Source organism: Carcharodon carcharias, chromosome 2 (assembly GCF_017639515.1).
Source record: "Carcharodon carcharias isolate sCarCar2 chromosome 2, sCarCar2.pri, whole genome shotgun sequence".
NCBI lineage: Eukaryota > Metazoa > Chordata > Chondrichthyes > Lamniformes > Lamnidae > Carcharodon > Carcharodon carcharias.
In genome coordinates this window covers 111,934,061-111,953,946 of record NC_054468.1, presented here as the reverse complement: position 1 = coordinate 111,953,946, position 19,886 = coordinate 111,934,061, and the positions used below count along the sequence as shown (strand labels likewise).

Sequence of the window (19,886 nt, the reverse complement as noted above, 5' to 3'; positions counted from 1 at the left end):
ATAACATTACACACATTAATGTCTCTGCATGACAGCATCTTCCAAATCCATTACCATCTAGAAGGACAAGGGCAACAGATTGATGGGAACACCACCACCTGGAAGTTTCCCTCCAAGTCACTCACCATTTTGACTTGGAAATATATTGCCATTCCTTCACTGTCGCTGGGTCAAAATCCTGGAACTCCCTTCCTAACAGCACTGTGGGTGTACCTACACCACATGGATTGCAGCGGTTCAAGAAGGAAGCTCATCACCACCTTCTCAAGGGCAATTAGTGACGGGCAATAAATGCTGGTCCATCCAGCAAAGCCCAAACTCGTGAATGAATTTAAAAAAAGGCGGAGTGGTAAATTGTCCCTCTGTGTGTGTGTGTGCCCTGTGATGGACTGGCATCCTGTCCTGGCTGTACCCCACCTAGCCCCCATTGCCTGTCTGGATAGGCTCTGACTCCCTGTGACCCTGAATTGGATGAAGCAGTTCTGGAAAAATGAGTGAGTGGTTTATTTCATCCCAGAGTTCATTGCTGACCCAAAATCCTCTATGTCAAAAAGACAACCTACTTCAACCACCTAACACTGTCTGCATCTGGTGCTGAAACCCTCATCCCTGTTACCTCCAGATTTAACTATTCCAATGCTCTCCTAACCAGCCTTCCACCCTCCACTTCAGCTCATCCATCTGTTGTTTCTGTCCAGTCTCATGAGATGCCATACTCACCAATACACCTGTCCGCACTGACTGGCATTGTTGTCTTAAATTTTAAATTCTCATTCCTTCTTTTAAATCTTTCTTGCCCTTGCCCTGTAACCTTCTGCAGTACTATAGCTGCTCCAAAAACAGAAAATGCTGGAAAAACTCAGCAGGTCTAACAGCATCTGTGAAGAGAAAAACAGAGTTAACAGTTCAAGTGCGTTTGACCCGTCTTCAGAGCTATAACTGCTTCCCCCTTCCCCCAAATCTTCTCTTCCTCTTGCAGCCTCCTGTGCAGCATCTATTATTTCCCCCCAATATTAAGAGTTGCGCCTTCAACCATTTAGCCCCCACGCTCTGGAATTCTTTTCCTAAGTGCCTTTCGATGTACCTCTCTTTTAACCAACTGTTGACCATCCTAAAACTGCCTTTCCTGACTCAGGATCCATCATTTTCTTAACCACCTGCTGCTCTTTGATTGTTATATAAAACAACTTGTTGCTTCTGTTCAGTTATCCTGCTAATATATGCCTGTGCTGTTTAAAACTGATCTGGGCTATTAAATGAGTTACCTTTTTTTCTGATTGCTTAATAAAGTCAATAATATGGCATTTATTCGTGAAGGTATTATTTGGCATATTATTCAAAGCTGCAATAACAAGTTTCCACAACTCATCTGAAGTTTTGAAGATGACCTCCCTCCCAGTACCATGGTACATTGGTCAACAGTAAGCCAGTGATCAGCGGCCAGAGAAGGCATGCATGCTCCCACCCACCACCCAACACCCCCCACCCTGTGCTCTTGTTCTCACTGTGATCCTGCCCTCACCACGATGTGTTTCCTCAATTCCTCCTGCCCTCTCCCTGGTGCCCGAATACTTCTGTCCCTACAGTCTCCTGCTTTCTCCATGATCCTTGCCAGGGGTAGACAGTCTCTGCAGTAAGAAACATGCAGGCACACCTATTTAACTGATATCTTAAGTAAGTACCTGTTTTCATAAAAGCATTATTTGAAATACTCTTTACTTGCAACACTTTCATTTTGTCATTTAACTGGGGGTTCGTGATTACTGATCCATTTGAAAAGGGGGTCCTTCAACCAAAAACAAATCGAAACACTGCTCTAGAGTGTCTGTGCTGCATTTAACCTGTTGATCTGTAATGCACTTTACTGCCACGCTTGAACTGTAGTGTAGTACACCTTTACAATTAACTTAATGAATAAAGAACATTTTGGGGGTGAGGGGGTTAAAGCTTCATTTAATATCAATTGGCATTTTTGAAAAACTTTGTTGTGCTGCTAAGAAGTTCCGGGATTTAAAGGAGCAACATTGGCTGGCAGGAAGTCAGTGAAAATCTTTGTGGCCTGAGGGGATTGTTTGAAATCTCTATTCACCTACCATTCTCCTCCCCGACTTTAGCGGCGTATAGTATTCCCCAGCCGCACTCGGGGGGTCAGTATGCAAAACTGAGGGAGAAAATAAAGGACCAGCATTTGGGGCTTTTTTTCTTTTGCATCATTCAACGAGAACGAATTTCTACTGAATGTCGAGCGTGCTTTCTTTTCTTCTGGAGCCTCCTGTAAAGGTGAGTTTACCTTTTTTTTTCAATTTGGTGGGGAGTTTGTAGCCGGCAGCCAAAGTTTCTTGTCAACACTGACAGGGAGCGAGAGAGGGAGAAAAGCTTTTCGCTCACAAGGAGCAACACGAGAGAGGGAAGGCGGGGAAAACTCACCTCATCTTACCCCCCACCTAGGGTAAACATCGCTTCACAACAAGACCCACACCTTTCCTAAGCTCCCGATACCTTTTGTCACGCTTTTCTTCTTCAACTCAAAGTCGGATTGCAAACCTGAAATAACGTCTCCCCCCGCCCAATACAAACCCTTTGGTTTTCATTGTATTCCTTGGCAGCTTCTTTCCTCGTCTTTCATTCCCCCTTCTCTCAAATCTGTAATTTTTTTCCCTGCCTCCCGTGCCCCCTCTTTCCCCCCGTGCCCTCCCTTCACCTCCCTCCCCCTCCCCCGTCCCCTCTTCCCCCCCGTCCCCTCTTCCCCCCCCCGTCCCCGTCCCCTTCTTTCCCCCCCCCCGTCCCCGTCCCCGTCCCCTCTTTTCCCCCCCCCCGTCCCCGTCCCCTCTTCCCCCCCCCCGTCCCCGTCCCCTCTTTCCCCCCCCCCCGTCCCCGTCCCCTCTTTCCCCCCCCCCGTCCCCGTCCCCTCTTTCCCCCCCGTCCCCGTCCCCTTCTTTCCCCCCCCGTCCCCGTCCCCGTCCCCGTCCCCTCTTTTCCCCCCGTCCCCGTCCCCTCTTTTCCCCCCGTCCCCATCCCCTCTTTTCCCCAACCCCATCCCCTCTTCCCCCCCCCCGTCCCCGTCCCCTCTTCCCCTCCGTCCCCGTCCCCTCTTCCCCCCCGTCCCCGTCCCCTCTTCCCCCCCGTCCCCGTCCCCTCTTCCCCCCCGTCCCCGTCCCCTCTTCCCCCCCGTCTACGTCCCCTCTTCCCCCCCGTCCCCGTCCCCTCTTCCCCCCCGTCCCCGTCCCCTCTTCCCCCCCCGTCCCCGTCCCCTCTTCCCCCCCCGTCCCCGTCCCCTCTTCCCCCCCGTCCCCGTCCCCTCTTCCCCCCTCTTCCCCCCCCATCCCCTCTTCCCCCCTCTTCCCCCCCATCCCCTCTTCCCCCCTCTTCCCCCCCATCCCCTCTTCCCCCCTCTTTCCCCCCCCCATCCCCTCTTCCCCCCCCATCCCCTCTTTCCCCCCCGTCCCTTCTTTTCCCCAATCCCGTCCCCTAATTCCCCCCCCGTCCCCGTCCCCTCTTTTCCCCAATCCCGTCCCCTAATTCCCCCCCCCCCGTCCCCGTCCCCTCTTTTCCCGTCCCCGTCCCCTCTTTTCCCGTCCCCGTCCCCGTCCCCTCTTTCCCCCCCCCCCCCGTCCCTGTCCCTCCTCCCCTCCCCCCGTCCCCCCTTTCCCCCCACCTCGGTCACCTCTTTACCCCCCACCTTGCTCGCCTCTTTACCCCCCCGCCCCTCGGTCGCCTCTTTACCCCCCCCCCCCCCCCGGTCGCCTCTTTAACCCCCCCCCCCTCGGTCGCCTCTTTACACACCCCCCCTCGGTCGCGTCTCCCCCCCGTCCCCCCGTTCCCTCTTCCCCCCCGTCCCCGTCCCCTCTTTTCCCTGCCCCCCCCGTCCCCATCCCCTCTTTGCCCTCCCTCCCGTCCCCGTCCCCTCTTTCCCCAACCCCCCCGTCCCCATCCCCTCTTTGCCCCCCTCCCCCCCCCATCCCCTCTTCCCCTTCCCCCCCCCACCTCCTGCCACCGCCCCCCCCCCCCCCTCGGTTGCCTCTTTACCCCCCCCGCCGCCTCGGTCGCCTCTTTCCCCCCCCAGTCCCCTCTCCCCCCGTCCCCCCGTTCCCTCTTTCCCCCTGTCCCCGTCGCCTCTCCCCTCTCCCCTCTCCCCTCCCCCGTCGCCTCTCCACTCTCCCCCCTCCTCGTCACCTCTCCCCTCTCCCCCCTCCCCCGTCGCCTCTCCCCTCTCCCCCCTCCTCTTCGCCTCTCCCCTCTACCCCCCCCCCGTCGCCTCTTCCCTCTTTCCCACCCCACCTCCCCGCCCTCCCTTCCCCCCCACCACCCCATACCCTCTCTCTCCCCCCCCCCCCCTTCCCCAGGGTGTGAAATGAAATTGCATTGTTAATGAAAGTAAGCCTTTAATTTTCAATAGGGCCATTGTTGTTCACTTCACTGATTTTTTTATTGTCAATAATATTTTCAACATCCTTGTGTATTTATAGCTCTGAGAATGGTTTACACAAGTAAGCACTTGCTGAGCAGCAGGTGGTATCAAAGTTCAGTGTGCATTAGAAAGGGTTTTTCTTACTCCAAAATAATCAGAAGGAATGTGGGGTAACCAGATTTTTTTTCAATTTGTACTTTGCTTTCTTCAGCCTTTGACAACAGGTTCGAGCAACTTTGTTTTAATTCTTCACACAGTGTTGCACCATTCCTATACCCTGATTTATTTATCAATGGACAGCTAATAATCATTGATGTTCCCTATGATCCCCCATTGTTTTAACAGTAACATTACTTTCATTTCCTCCCCAATCTATTTATATATCAACAATATCAACTTGTGTTTGTATATTACCTTCAATGTAGAAAAATCGTCCCAAAGAGCTTTAGCAAGCTGTATTATATATAAAAAAGAATACTGAGTCAAAGAATGAGGCATCGTGACAGCTCCACAAAAGCTTGGTTAAGGAGGTGGTTGTTAAGTAGGGTTTTAAAGGAGTGAGGAGCGAAGGGGCGAAGGGATTTGGGGAAGGAATTCCAAGGGTTTGGGGCTTGATGCCTGAAGGCACAGCAGCCAGTGATAGACATAGATACAGAAAATAGAAGCAGGAGTAGGTCATTTGGCCCTTCAACCTGCTCTACCATTCAATATGTCATGGCTGATCCTCAATCTCAGTGCCATACTCCCATTCTCTCCCCATACTCCTTGACACCTTTAGAGTCTAGAAAGGAGAAGGTGTGAGATTACCTGCCCCCGCCTCTACAACACCTACATTCTGACTCGGGCCTTTTGGTCAATCAAGGGTTCCAATCTTAAACCTGAGGTAGTTGGGGTCTGGGAGCTGATGTGTTTCAGGGATGTTGAACAAATGGGACTTGGTGTTGAAAGGGATGTACTTTGCAATCCAAGTAGGACCTGAGCAATACCCATGGCATCAGCTGCCACGCTTCATTTATTTTTTTGTCTGTAGTTGACAAGGAAATGAAGCAAAGTAGTTACCTTAATTTTTATGTTTTCATGGGATGTGGGTGTCACTGGCAAGTCCAGCATTTGTTACCCATCCCTAATTGCCCTTGAACTGAATGGCTTGTTAGGCCATTTCAGGGGCAACCACCACGTTGCTGTGGATCTGGAGTCACATGGAGGCCAGGCCAGTGGCCATTCTCCTTCCCTAAAGGACATTAGTGAACCAGATGGGTTTTAAACAACAATTGATGACAGGTGATTGGCTTTATATTCCAGATTTTATTAATTGAATTTAAATTTCGCCAGCTGCCATAGTGGGATTTATACATGCCCCCAGAGCATTAACTCTGGATTACTAGTCCAGTGACATTACCACAGCACCACTATCTCCATCTCGACACAACCCATATGCTTCTCCTTCTTGATCCCTGCTATAAAAAATGTTTTTGTCTCTTAAATTTGATTCTTGACAGGTAATACTAGTAAATCCCTATAATTTAAGGACCAATGAAGCTTTTTTTATTATGTCCGATTTTTTAAAAAACTATTTCTTGGAATGTGTTTTGTTTTTTGTTTTTAGTATCAAAAAGGGAAGGAAAATCTGAACCCCAAAAATCTGCATCAATTTGGGGTGGGGGGGGAAATGATCAATAAATATCAGCATTAACACCTAACACTATCCTAACAGCATTTTTTCAGTCTGCAAGGAGTACGGAATGCCTTTGAACCGACCTGGCTAGTAGGATCAAGTTTCACTTGTAATTGGGATCAGAGTATTGCTATGTTAAGGCATACCTGGAGATTGTTGTTCGGATAAGTAGTGATGGGTGAAGTTAGCAGATATTTGCGGGGAGCCATTTGAGGCTTCACTGCCTACCAAAACGTTCACAATCTCTAGATTGCAAAGCTGCCGTTTCTTTTCCTGCTGCAAATTGGGTCCAGCTATGCCACCCCAAGAATCGCAGGATATACATACCATCAACTTCTGTCGAATCCTCTGTTTGTAGCATCCGCCCTGCCCACAGCATCAAGCCCCACGTGACTTGAGGTTGTTAGTGTTATCTTCTGACAAGAGTATGTTGAGTTTCCTCAATCTCCTCGACATTTCTGTGCCTTTGATGTGGTTGGTCTTGAACTAAAGAAGACTGAAAGGTGACCTAATAGGGGTCTTTAAAATTATGAAAGATTTTGATAGAGTGGATATGCAGGCGATGGGCCAGATTTTTGTGGATTAAAACCAGACCAGATTTTCATGGAGTCAGGCAACCCTGGAAGCTTTTGAATGGTGGGCAGGACCCGATTCCAGGATTCCCACCCCCATTCCCTGTGCCAGCACTTTTCACTGGCACGGGATAAGGGGTATCTCATGCCACCTCCAACCCCCAGGAATTTTTTTGATAGGCTTTCTGTGCTGTAACTATTCTGTGATTCAGTGACATTGGGCTGGCTGAATAATACAGAGGGGGGTGGGGGGAATGGGGTGGATGTGGATGGCACATCCCCTCCCCCCCCAAAATCATGTCAATGTGGAGCTGACACGCTCCACACCAACCCATCCCATTGCTATAAACCTCTGCAGGACGGACTAATGAGGGTCAATTGGGGCAAAGTCCCACCTTCTGGAGCTGCTGGCCAGTTGGATTGGCTGCAGTCAGATCAGTCAAAATGTTATTGAATGGCAAAGCAGGCTCGAGGAGCCGAATGGCCTACTCCTGCTCCTAATTTGTATGTTTGTTAAAATACTGTGATGCTAATGCCCCACACAACGAATTTGATGGATCTTTCAAACTCATAACGAAAACTATTGAAATAATCAACTGCTCCAACAAATATCCTGACTAATTTGCATGAGAAGATAATATTGGTTAAAATTAGAATTACAGGTGCAAATTACGGTGCAAATTGTAGTCTTTATCAGAGGTGAGGCTGCCTGAAGACCAATGGCCACTAAGATATGAAATACTAACCCTTGTACATTTTGTATTATTTTTCATTGGTAGTGCTGGAATTAGATCCTGAAAAGATGACATCATCTAATGATTATGGAGCCTCTTCATGGGAACTTAATGTTCAGGTAGATCAGCCAAATGAAGATTCACCATTGGAGTTTAATTTGAGAGTAACAGGGGACTTTCATGTTGGAGGAGTCATGCTAAAATTAGTGGAACAAATTCGTAAGTGGAAGTTTCTTCTGTATTAATTTTTTTAAATCTCCCAAGTATGAGTGATGTTATGCTTGCCAAATCAATTTTCAGCAAACTTTGTACCTTAAAATCTACTAATGAACACTATTTTGGCTTAAATTTGAAGGACTGCATGTGAAGGTGGCTAGAGGAATATATTATCCACTTTGGGACCCAATTTGAGATCAACTCATTTCAAAGGGATAAAGTGAGATGTTCTTGCAAATGTATGGACAGATGCAAATAGTCATCCTGATCCATATTAGTTTGGTGCAACTAAGGATCCTGAAACCCACCCTCTGTAAGTGTCCTAACTCTCGCATGTTAGGGAAGTCTCAACCCAGTTCCTGGTGAGGTGCGGCTTGTAGCACAGAGCCCTCCAGAATTTGAAACTCATTGGCCCAGTGCTGGCCATCTCACTCCGAGAGGCCATGAAGATAGATAGCGTGAGAAATAGAAATATCAGACTGGTGCAGTTGATGTTATTCTTCTGAAACTGCTCTTAAAACATGGGAGCTGAAATTCCCCTGGGTTTGTCCCACTCCGCTGCCATAACTCTGGCCCAGGTTTGGTAGAAATACCCACAATTTTGCATTCAGTTTGATGTAAAGTTGTGGGAGCTGTAAAGCCCTAGATGTGAGTACTAGGGATGCAACCTTGTCCCTCATATCTGGTTCCATTGTTCATGAGTCAATATCCTGAAATTCCCTATTGAACCCTTTGCAGGCATACCATCACTGTAAGGACTGCAGCAGCTCCGAGAGAAGGCTTGTCAAGGAAGCTAAGGGTTTGTCAATAAATTATATCTTTTCTACATCACCCAGGTACAATGAACAAATTTATAAAGGGAATACTAAGTGTTCCACTTCCATCATCAACATCCCTTATCTTGATGAGCTCAATAGTCGACCCTGAAAACATGTAGTAAAGTAAAATTCTTAAAAATACAAACAATCACCCTTTTTTTCCCTCTCCTGTGATGGCATAAACCTATATTTTGAGTTTAACATGCATCTAAAGAACAGTATTACCTTATATCAGTTTTTCACTTTTTCTCTACCAAAGCATGAGCATGGACAGTTGAAGAGTTGGAGGAATGGCCAGAGTCAGGGGAACAGGGTGCTATCGATGGTGGAGGGCTGAGGGACATAGGAAACAGCAAAGCCATGAATGAGGGTTTAAACATGAGGTGCCAATGTAGATCAACGGGTGGGGTTGATAGGTTAATTGGGATCTGTTGCAGGATGATATACGAGGCAACCGAGTTGAATTTAAAGAGGGAAGGATGGCTGACCAAACGCAATTTGGAATGGTCAAACCTGGAGCTGACAAAGGCAAACAGGCTGAAGCAGGGAACAGAGATAGTTGATGTTATGCAGGCAGAAGTAGATAGTGTTAGTGACAGAGAATATTTGGGGCAGAAGTTTGGGAACAGTCTGATTCAACCTGTGATAGTGGCCGGGGAGGGGGTTGGAGTTAATGGTGAGGACGCAGAGCATGTGGCAGAGACCAAACAGATAGTTTTGGTCACCCCAGTGTTTAACTGGAGCAGGTTACGGCTCACCTACAACTGAATATCAGGCAAGCAATCTAACAACAGAGACAGTAGAAGAGTTGAGATGTAATTATAGAGCTAAGTGTTGTCAGCATGCATTTAGAAGCTGACTCCATGTTTACAGATGATGCCTCCAAGGGGCAACATGTAGCTGAGGAAGAATAGGGGGGCAATTATGGATACCTGGGATTTTCTTACCTGAGTGCAACCAGAAATGCAAAATTGTATGATAGTGTTGAGGCAGATCACTACTCACTTGGCATTGTAGAGATTATTATGCATGCACTACTAACAGTAGAGTCCTAACATGATTTTTAACTGTTTCAAAGGAGCAATTTGAATATTTAAGATCAAGGTGACAGGTGATGGTTGGGTTTGTAAACCTCAATGTCATTAAATTCTGTTGGAATTTGCTATTGTGTATTGACAATAAATCTGCTCACACATCTTATTAATTGCATTGATTGGTCAATAGATAAACAAAAAAAGAATGCACATTGGTGAAGATTCATGGTCAGCACTGTGAAACCAATGGCATCAGTCAATCACTGCAGGAAGATAATAGGGTCACTAAGGAAAATTGTTGATCTGAAAGAGTCAAGCATTATGAATAATGATTACTAAATGCTATTTTTAAAGCTTGCTTAGAAATTACATTTAATTCCTTGGAACTAAAGGATTTTGCTGCTTAATATAGCATTGATTTAGAACTATTTTCTGACACAACACCATCTTTGTCCTCATTCTGTTTCTGTAGACGTGAGTGCTAGTTTTTCAGTGAAATAAACAACATGTACAGCAATGATCTTAGAAGACCAGCAATAACAGAACAATTTAACTTGTCTTCAAAGACAGCTGTAATCACAGGGTTCAGATTACATTAGGAGGCCGAATAATAAAGGATGTTTTCTTAAAGAACATGACTATATTTATTTTGATGAGTAATCATCGACAATTTTTCTCGAAGGACCCCTCATTATGATTCCTGGGTAATTGTCAACTTGCTTCATTGCAATATGAAAAATGTTCCTGGTTTTGTGCTCGGGCGTATTAGGTCACCTGGAGGCAGTGAATATCAAAACATTGAGCAAGTTGGATTTATTGCACCTAGGCATAGAACAAGAAAATCTCCTTTTCTAAATCCAATATATTGCACTAGACAAAAGTAAAATACTGCAGATGCTGGAAATCTGAAATAAAAACAAAAAATGCTAGAAAAACTCAACAGGTCTGACACCATCTGTGAAGAAAGAAACAGAGTTAACATTTTGAGTCATGAAGAGTCATACCGACATGAAACGATACCTCTATTTCTCTCTCCACGGATACTGCTGAGTTTTTCCAGCATTTCCTGTTTTTACTGCACTAGACATTTTTTAAGAAACCAACCAAACTAGCAAAGAATTATCTACTTTAACTTTGCTGTATCAGCTTGACAACATTTTTGCCTTTATCAGAAACTCTACCAGGATTTGAGCTCGAAAGTCTACTCCAATGCAATAGTGCTGCTATGTCTGAAGTAGTGTCCTTTGAATGAGACATTAAACTGCATCTTCTATTGTTCCAAGTGGATGTTACAGGGGCAATATGTCTTTTGAAAACAAGCAAAGTTATTTTAATGTCCTGGCCAACATTCCTCCTTCCAATAGTGCCACATATTGGAGGGGGGAAAAAAAAGAGTATGTAGTCATTCATTTCATGGTTGTATGTTGGAAGTGACTGGTGAAGCATGATTGTATCCCTACAGAACAATAGTCACTGCATTTCCAAGAACAATGCACTGCATCAAGCACTTTGAGATTTATCTGTGTCATAAAGTGCTATATAAATGAAACGTGATTCTATTCAGTGAGATTGGATAAGTAGTTTGCATGTTCCTTCATTAATATTTTGGTAGATGCTTTATGTTAAGGTGGATTTTCCTGGGTCTGTGCCCACGTTGAATTGCCTGGACAGAGGGAATACTGGATAATTGGATAGTTTATAGGAACACAGAAATGGGTGTAGGCCATTCAACCCCTTGAGCCTTTTCCATCACTCAAAGAGATTATGGCTGATTTGTATCTTAATTCCATCTACCCACCTTGGCTGCATATGCTTTCATAACTTTGGCCCCTTGTGGGAGAGTCTAGGACCAGAGGGCATAATCTCAGAGTAAGATGTCGCCCATTTAAGACAGAGATGAGGAGTAATTTCTTCTCAGATGGTAGTGAATTTGTGGAACTCTTTGCCGCAGAGGACTGTAGAGGCTGGTTTGTTAATTATATTCAAGGCTGAGATAGACTGATTTTTAATCAGTAAGGGAATCAAGGGTTATGGGGAAAAGGCAGGAAAGTGGAGTTGAGGATCATAAGATCAGCCATGATCTCATTGAATGGCGGAGCCGACTCGATGGGCTGAATGGTCTACTTCTGCTCCTATGTCTTATGGACTAGGAAAAATATTTTGATCTCAGATTTAAAATTATTAATTGAGTTAACGGCGAGTGATTTTTTTTTGCAGGAGGGAGTTTCACACTTCTACCATTCTTTGAGTGAAGAAGGGTTTCCCTAGCTTCTCTCCTGAATGGCCTGGCTCTGAATATAAGGTTATGTTCCATTGTCCAAGTCTGGAGCCATCACTTGTGCTGTGCCTGTCCAGTACCCCAATATTTACTGCCCTGGGCCATTTGAATGCATCAGGTGCAGTTAACTCCTTGACTGGGCATAGTGCCAGAATTAAGGTAGGGCTCAATATAGGCTGTAGGCCTGAGAGGTCGGCAACTGTGCTTCTGGTCACCCGCATTGAGGCTTTCTGATTACAGCTCTATCACCTACTTCAGATGCAAGTCCAGTGATGTAACTGAGGGGAGATTGAGGAGCTAAGGGGCAGCACAATGGGGCAGAGATCTGACAAGGTAAATCATCACTGCTTTTTTTTTATCTGTGTTCTCTAGCTGAAACAATGTACTTAGAAAATTGGTCAGAATATTTTTTAATCAGGCATCCATTGGAGAATAAGGAGGGAAGAAATGAAATTTATATGGATCACACCTGATATAATTTGAAACCAAGCAGGTCTTGAAGATTCATTCATGTGGATCTTGTGGAGAATTTGGATTGTGCTTTTGTAAAATATTTAAACCTGGCAATCTATGTTGAGTGAGAAGAGTGGTGTCATATACAATCTACCCCAACAAATTTACAATGACTTTCTGATGAGTTCTCATGTTAGGTTTAGGATAACAGATTATTCAGCAAAAACTTTTCATGAAGATGATCGTTAAAGGAAGTATGCTTGTTTTAAAATTATATTTAGAGTAACACAGCTTTGAGCAAACTGTACAATTTAGTAGACCCGATTGAAAAGCTAACATTAACACTGGCGTGATGAGCTGGGTAGGCTTTTTCTGTGCTGTAATTTCTATGATTTTTATATTGCCATTACAAAGTCACTAATCCCCATTTATTATTGCTAATTTTGAAGGCAGCAAACTTGCAAAACAGTATTCTGAAGTCTAGACATAGTTTGGCTGATGTTCAGGAATTCAGTATGAAAATGTATACATCCCTATTTTGCTTTTACAAAGATATATACAAAAGGTAGAGCTATGTGTACACGCAAGTCTGATGCTTGTGAGAAGCTATTTCAAAATCTTTCAACCCAATCCAAGACGTCAGCTTGCCTGTCCTCGCTGCAGATGTTGTCTGACCTCTTGAGTGCTTTCTGCACTCTATCGGCTAGATTTTATCAGCTTTCTAGAAACAGATTGGGAGGCATTGGGGTTGGGTGGGGGAAGAGGGGTGGGAATGCAGCAGGTAGAGTGACCATCTGCCTGTGCAGCACAGCATTCCCGCTGGCATCGCGTTCTGCCAGCAGCATGGAAGGTGATTAACGACCCTCCCACCCGGAGGTAATTGTGGCCAATTAAGGGCCGCTTCCTACTACCACTGGCTTTTTACCTGCAGTGCATGTGGAGAGACCACCTGGTGAACCTTGGCAGCCTCCTTGTGGGCTTCCAGTGGTGGGAGGGGAGGCCTCCTATTTGGGCACTGTGGCCTATGTAAACCCTCCGATTGGCAATGGCTGCCCCTGCAAATCTCAGGATCTTCATGAACAATGAAATAAACAATGTCTCTCGGTAATCAAACTGATTAAAAGAATTGAGAAATAAATAGAGGAAAGACTGAGAAGGAGGGTAAATTAAAGGGGATGAATTCAATGTCAAATCAGATAAAGAGAAATAAAGAGAGGGAAAGAAAGATTAGATTTAAGAGAGAGGAAAAAAGAGAGGTAGAAAAGAGAAGTAAGAAAAAAAGATTATAAATTAAACATTTGACATTTTAGAGTCTCCTAAAACAATTCACAACCTGAAGGAATAAGACTCTACATTTGCAATTCAAAGAACCATAGAAATTTATAAGACAGAAGGAGGACATTGGCAATGCTCAAATAATTATAGCATATATTTATTTCTAGGCATCAAAATAACGTAAAATTGCCTTATTCTTTACTTAACCAGATAATTCATGCATTTGACCAATACACAAAAGGACAATTTTCTGGCAGGATTTCCTGACACAGCATACATTCCTGGCAGATAATATATGTTCAGTGTTAATTTAAGTGTGCTTATAATTTATGATTTAGTCATCAGCTCCCGTTAGCATCTCACAACACAGAACCTCCTGCAATGGTTTCTCTTCCTTACCCTACGACATTACTTCTGGAGACTCCAAGGATCTATCCTTGGCCATTCTCTGTTTCTCATCTCATGTGGCCCTTTGATACCAAACATAAGTTGATCATGCTGAGCTCAACCTCACTATGACTTCTCTCCACCCCTCCCTGCTTCTGTGTTATCAGATTGCTTGTCTGATATCCAGTCCTGGCTGAGCCACTACAGTACTCCAATTAACATGAGGACCACATTAGCCATTGTCTTTAGCACTCCCGCACCCACGTCCCCCCTGCCATCAAAAACTCCTTTACTGCTCACCATCAACTTTATCCCCATTCCTGGCCACTGATGCAAGCTGAAGCAGTCAGTCTAAAACCTCAATATGCTATTTAACCTTGAACTGAATTTCTGGCCCCATCACAAAATTGGTCCTACATACACCTCCATAGCATTGCCTATTTACACTCTGCCTCAGTTTTTCCTTATTTATACACTTAAAGGATGTGGGCATTGCAGACAATGTGTTAACAGTTCTACTATCTTTAACCCCCAGCAAGGTAATCCTACCAAATCTAATTTATTGCTAGTTTAAAACCTCAACTCTCAAAAAATTTCAGATCATTAAAAGAACTTGGTCAGCTTTGCCAGCTATGGACTGGGTCCTGCAATGAAATGTCCTCCCACCTAGGAGTTTACAAACTAGCAAAGTTATCTCAGGGTAGAATATATCTACAGGTATATTGTAACAGAAACAACTCCTTTTAAGTTTACCTCCTGCATTTAGAATCCTAACTTAAAAATTCTAGTATTTTGTTATCTATATGTGGGCTCACAAGGATATAAATATGAGACTACAACTCTTTTATACTCATGAATATTTATTACAGGAATCAATTATAGATTGCAATGGCGTTCATTACTATAATGCATCAGTAATTACATTGTCAAGGTCCAACAACAATCTTCTTGTTGACTGGCAAATACATTGTAAAACAATTACATTGTTAAGACAACTGCTTGTTGAAACAGGTGATGGGCATTGGTTCACCAATAAATTGGTACAGTTGGAACACTCCAGTTTGGAAGGGACTGGGAGAGTCTGTTACATTGCAGAACTGTCTTGAGAATAAACCAGTTTAAGATAAAAGACTGGCTTGGACTCATTCTTCCATGACAAGCACGTATTGTGATTAACCATGGAAACAATATTATAGAATATATGGGACTAAGAGACAATCACTTCACTTATACAGATAGTGACTAAGCTAAGAAAACTAAATATTCAATACTGTATTTCCTTAGTAATGACCGTTAGCTATAGTCAATCAAGGATGATTAGAACATCACTATTATACTTTAAATTTACATACAATACCTAAATGCATCTTAATTAATAATTGGACAAGCAAACAAATATTGATTTGAAGAAGATTATACTCACAATCCTATAATCACTATAATTTCTTTAGGGTGTCTTTTGTTTCAACCGTTAAGGGGAGTTGGTGGTAAACTCTACCCTTTGTGAACTAAAGATACTATATTTGTACCATCTCTCTGCTTTTGTGTGCCTGTGGTTGACTTTTTTAAGACCTGGCCTTTGTCTCTTGTGGCTCATTAAAACAGGCTGGCATTGTCTATTGTGTACCACAAAACATTTTTTTTTATATAAGTCTTATCAATCAGTTCTTCTAGCTTTGACAGTCTTTATGTGAATCTTTGAGGGTCATTTTGTTTTTAACCATCTAATTTCTGTCACAGGTGTTTGGCTGTTTTCCGACAGTAAGGCATTCAAGATTCTTATGATTTCCCATGCTTCCATGTAGTGTTTTTCACTAGTTTGGCACCATTTCAAGTGCTGCCTAGTGTATTTTATCTTCTCAACTTCCATTAACACCTTCATTTCTTTGTTAAATGGGTCCCTTCCTTTACAGATGAATTTATTGGCTGTGTGTCATTTTGGAGGCAGTTCAACCTCAAAGTGATCCCAATGCCAAGGAAGATTTCTTCAGCTACTTTTTTGTACATTAGGTAGCCTAATAGAATTCAATTAGAAGCAATTGCGTCGAGAATGAATATCCCACGACTTTAGTTCTGCTTCTTGCCAAAGAAAATTTGGAGGGGAATTGTTCTGAAGTTCCAATTGGCAAGCCTGGGGTTTTCCAATATATGATCCATGCTCCAGTAATTGTGGTTTAATGAGTAATATTTAATAATGCATATTTGTACAAGAAATGGAATTCTAGGCAAAAGCACTACATGAGAAAGTTCTGCAGGTGAGGTTCCGTAGTAAGAGAACCTTTGACTCTGGTGTGTTAACATAGATATTTTGAATGATGCAGAAAATGGATGGGTAGCTGAAGCATTTCCCGAAACCCCAACTTAAACACGGGGCAGAATTTTAGGCTGATGGGATTTTACGGTCCCGCTGAAGTTGATGGACTTTTGAATGGCTCACCGCATTTTACGGCCCTGCCCCCACCCCAACAAGCTGTAAAATTCAGCCCTTGGAGAACTAATTAGGTTACTCTTATGGATTAACAGTGCAACACCAATTTTTGCTTTGGTGATTCACTGATATATTTAATGCTCTGTCTTAACAGTAGAATAATACACTGTCCATAACATTATAGGACATTTGTGTCATTATCAACCAATTTAAAGTGATGAATATCAGTGAAGATCCATTCACTATGGTTAAGTTTTATATTCAATGCATTGAAAACAGTCATTGCCTGCTGTTCCGGACTACACGAGCATATGTTGCGTAAGATAGAGCTGTAGTACGTACTTGGCACAGAGATTAATCAGGTGTGGATCATCTCAGAAAGCAATAACCCAAAATACTTTGGGAAGCATGCACAAGAGGCATGCTCTGTCAGGCTGTTGAACTTGAGGGGCAATCTTCTTATAGGATAATATGGGATTGCATTTGAAGGTGCACGATTGGTCGTAGGACCCACCGTACAGAAATACGAGTGTTTCTGAGACCTTGGAGATGGCACCATCATTATCTTCTAAAGCAGTCCCTTGGTATCAAGGATGACTTGTTTCCACTCCTGCTCGATCACTGACAAGTCTAATGCCAATTTGCGGACTCTGCCACATGCAGGTAGGCAGTGCTTGAAGTTGTGGGTAGATTTGAGGTTTATACACTCCCACCGACACCTCGACTTCACTGTTGCACATTCCTGACAAAGTCTCTCATGTGTTTGATTCCTTTCCCAGATGAGTCTTCTACATTTTGGTTGGTCACAAGCCAAGGTCTCTCATGAGTCACTGGGGATGTTTGATCTCTTCAGGGAGGCTTTGAGGACATCTCTAAAATGATTCCATTGTCCTCTTGGATGTCTCCTGCCATGAGTCCAAAGCAGAGCAGTTGCTTTGGGAACCTGGTGTCAGATATACAAAATACATGTCATGCCCAGCATTTTGAGTGATTTGCGCCTGGATGCTGGACAAGTTGACTTGGGAGATGATGCTGCTGTTGGACTACCTTTCTTGCCACTGGATTTAGAGGATCTTGTGAAGGCACCCTTTGAGCAGCTTCTGTAGGTTGTCCAAGTCTCCAAACCAATAGCATCATTATTAAAGGGGCTGGTGCTGGAGAATCAGTCTGCACCAGGTTGGATGGGTGCTACTGTTTAAAAATGACTTGGGTTATCCTAAGATGTAAGATAGTGATTTTGGAATACCAAAAGGGAAGGTGACTAAGCGTAGATTTTTAGCTGATGAATCTTTTGAAGTTAAATGGAAATGTAATTTTTCCACATTGCAGCCCCCAGAGCAATGTGTGATTTTTGTGCCATTCTGAAGTGCACCTGCACAATAGTAGCTCCAGGTTTCACAGGGTCTGTTCTCAATCTCTGCATGGGGTTATTGCAGGAAATCAGTGTGTATAACCATCTGGTATATATTTGCATGCAGTCTAAATCACTGCACTGTCTACAGGACGAGTCTAGTCTAGCAAGCAGAAGAAGCCATGGAGGAAATTTGGTTGCATATGCCGAGCAGGGTTAAAGCAGTAGTGCCTCTTTTTGGGTGTATTAGAACAATTTTTCAGCTGCTGATTGAGTGCTAAATCCAGGAAACTCAACCCTTAAACCTCTATTTGGAAACTCGGCCATTGCTGTAGAAATTAGACCTTGGATATTTCGACACCCGAGCCTCATGTCAGCCCGATTCCCACACGTCCTGGAGAGGAAACAGCTGCAGCCTCCACAAACTCTGATGGCTCTCTACTCGTGCTTGGGTAAATATGGGGAAAGGGGATTCAGGATGACGAGAAGGGGGTAATCGGGGGTGAAGTGGGGCGTAAATATTTCTGTGGGGCCCAGAGGAGCAATGTTGCTTCTCTTGGCACTTCCAGGGGAAGTTTAAAATAAGTACAAATTTTGGACTTCATTTACTGTGGTAATCTGATGTGTAATACACTTTCAAGGAGAATGTTATAAAGATGATCTTAGTATCCAATAGCAGAGTAGCACAGGTTACCTCTAGTCAGCAGTCTATTGTTAGAGTCTGTAATGTAGAGACAGAGTTTGAGTTGTTAGCACACAAGTGTAGCTGCTGAGTTCTTTTGTAAACAAATAGAACGTGTTCTACCTAAGAACAGTCCACTGATCTACTCTGTTGAGGGTACCATCCCGAAACAAGCGTGCAGCCCGGATCCAACCAAACTGGTGACTAGGATCCAACATTTACTCTGTTCAACCTGGTGGGAATCACAGAATCATTACAGCATAGGAGGAGGCCATTAGGCCCATTGCACTGGCCCTCCAAATGAGCAATCCACTTAGTGCCATTCTACTGCCTTCCCCCGTAACCCTGCACCATCTTCCCTTTCAGATAGCAGTCTAATTCCTTTTTGAATGCTCCGATTGAACCTGCCTCCACCAAACTCTCAAGCAGTGCCTTCCAGACCTTAACCGCTCACTGCATGAAAAGATTTTTTTTCTCATATCGCTTTTGCTTCTTTTGCCAGTTACTTTAAATCTGTGCCCACTCATCCTCGAGAAACCACAAGTTCCTTGCTCCATCCTAAAATTGTGTTTATCATTATCAAAAATTGTCTTGGGACGTGCTGAGGTTGTGAAAGGCACTGCATAAAAAATATGACTTCTAAGAAATGAAATCAATCGAAATAGAAATGAGGAGGGATGTAAGCCAGGCGACCGACTTGCTATCACTGCATTGTTGCACAACGTCCAGATATATTCTTGCTCACTTTTCCAAAGCTGCTTCGTCCAATTCAGGGTCACGGCGAGTCAGAAGCTATCCTGACAGGCAATGGGTGCTAGTCAGGGATACACCCAGGATGGGATGCCAGCCCATCACATGGCATGTATTCACACGCATACTAAGGGCAGTTTACTGTAGCCAATCGACCTAACTAACACATCTTTGGATGGTGGGAGAAAGCCAGAGCACCCAGAAGAAACCCACGCAAACACAGGAAGAATGTGCAAACTCCACATAGACACAAATACCCTAGATCAGGATAAAACCTGGGTCCCGGGAGCAGCGCTAACCACTGCGCTACCATGCCACCCTTAGGTATAATCTCTCCTCTGTTAAAATCTAGGATGGCAATGTTACCCAAAGCTAGAGATCTTTACATGTGAAATATTGCCTTGTTTATTTAAATTTTGAGAAGTTTGGATTTTGACGTACAATGACATACATTAACTAGGTATTTTGGTTTTTTTAATATAGCGGCACCCCAAGACTGGTCAGACCACGCTCTTTGGTGGGAAAAGAAAAAATGCTGGCTTCTGAAGACTCATTGGACTCTGGACAAATATGGAATCCAAGCTGACGCTAAATTGTTGTACACGCCGCAGCATAAGTCATTAAAATTGCAGCTGCCTAATATGAAGACAGTAAGGTTAAAAGTCAGTTTCTCTTCTGTGGTCTTCCGGGCAGTCATTGATATTTGCAAGACCCTGAGTAAGTAGATTTTTTTTTAATGTCCTAAATTCCTCAAGCAAAATATTTTGGTCCAGAAATTATTGAAGCATAGGCATTTCAGGGTGAGTGCTTTAAATTGGATTTTCT

The 19,886-nt window shown here is 44.0% G+C and overlaps 1 protein-coding gene across 2 annotated transcripts in view; it reads left to right on the top strand.

Annotated features, from left to right (window-relative positions):
- Positions 1-2,001: 2,001 nt before the first annotated feature.
- fermt1 (FERM domain containing kindlin 1) overlaps positions 2,002-19,886 on the top strand; it is a 94,297-nt gene continuing 76,412 nt past the window's right edge. Inside the window, exons 1-3 of one of the 2 annotated variants that reach the window (XM_041182979.1) lie at positions 2,002-2,280; positions 7,435-7,608; positions 19,545-19,778. In XM_041182979.1, coding sequence (XP_041038913.1) covers positions 7,458-7,608; positions 19,545-19,778 — 385 coding nt within the window. In that variant the 5' untranslated portion in view covers positions 2,002-2,280; positions 7,435-7,457. The remainder of the gene's footprint in view (positions 2,281-7,434; positions 7,609-19,544; positions 19,779-19,886) is intronic. The other variant, XM_041182981.1, reaches the window with a different exon arrangement.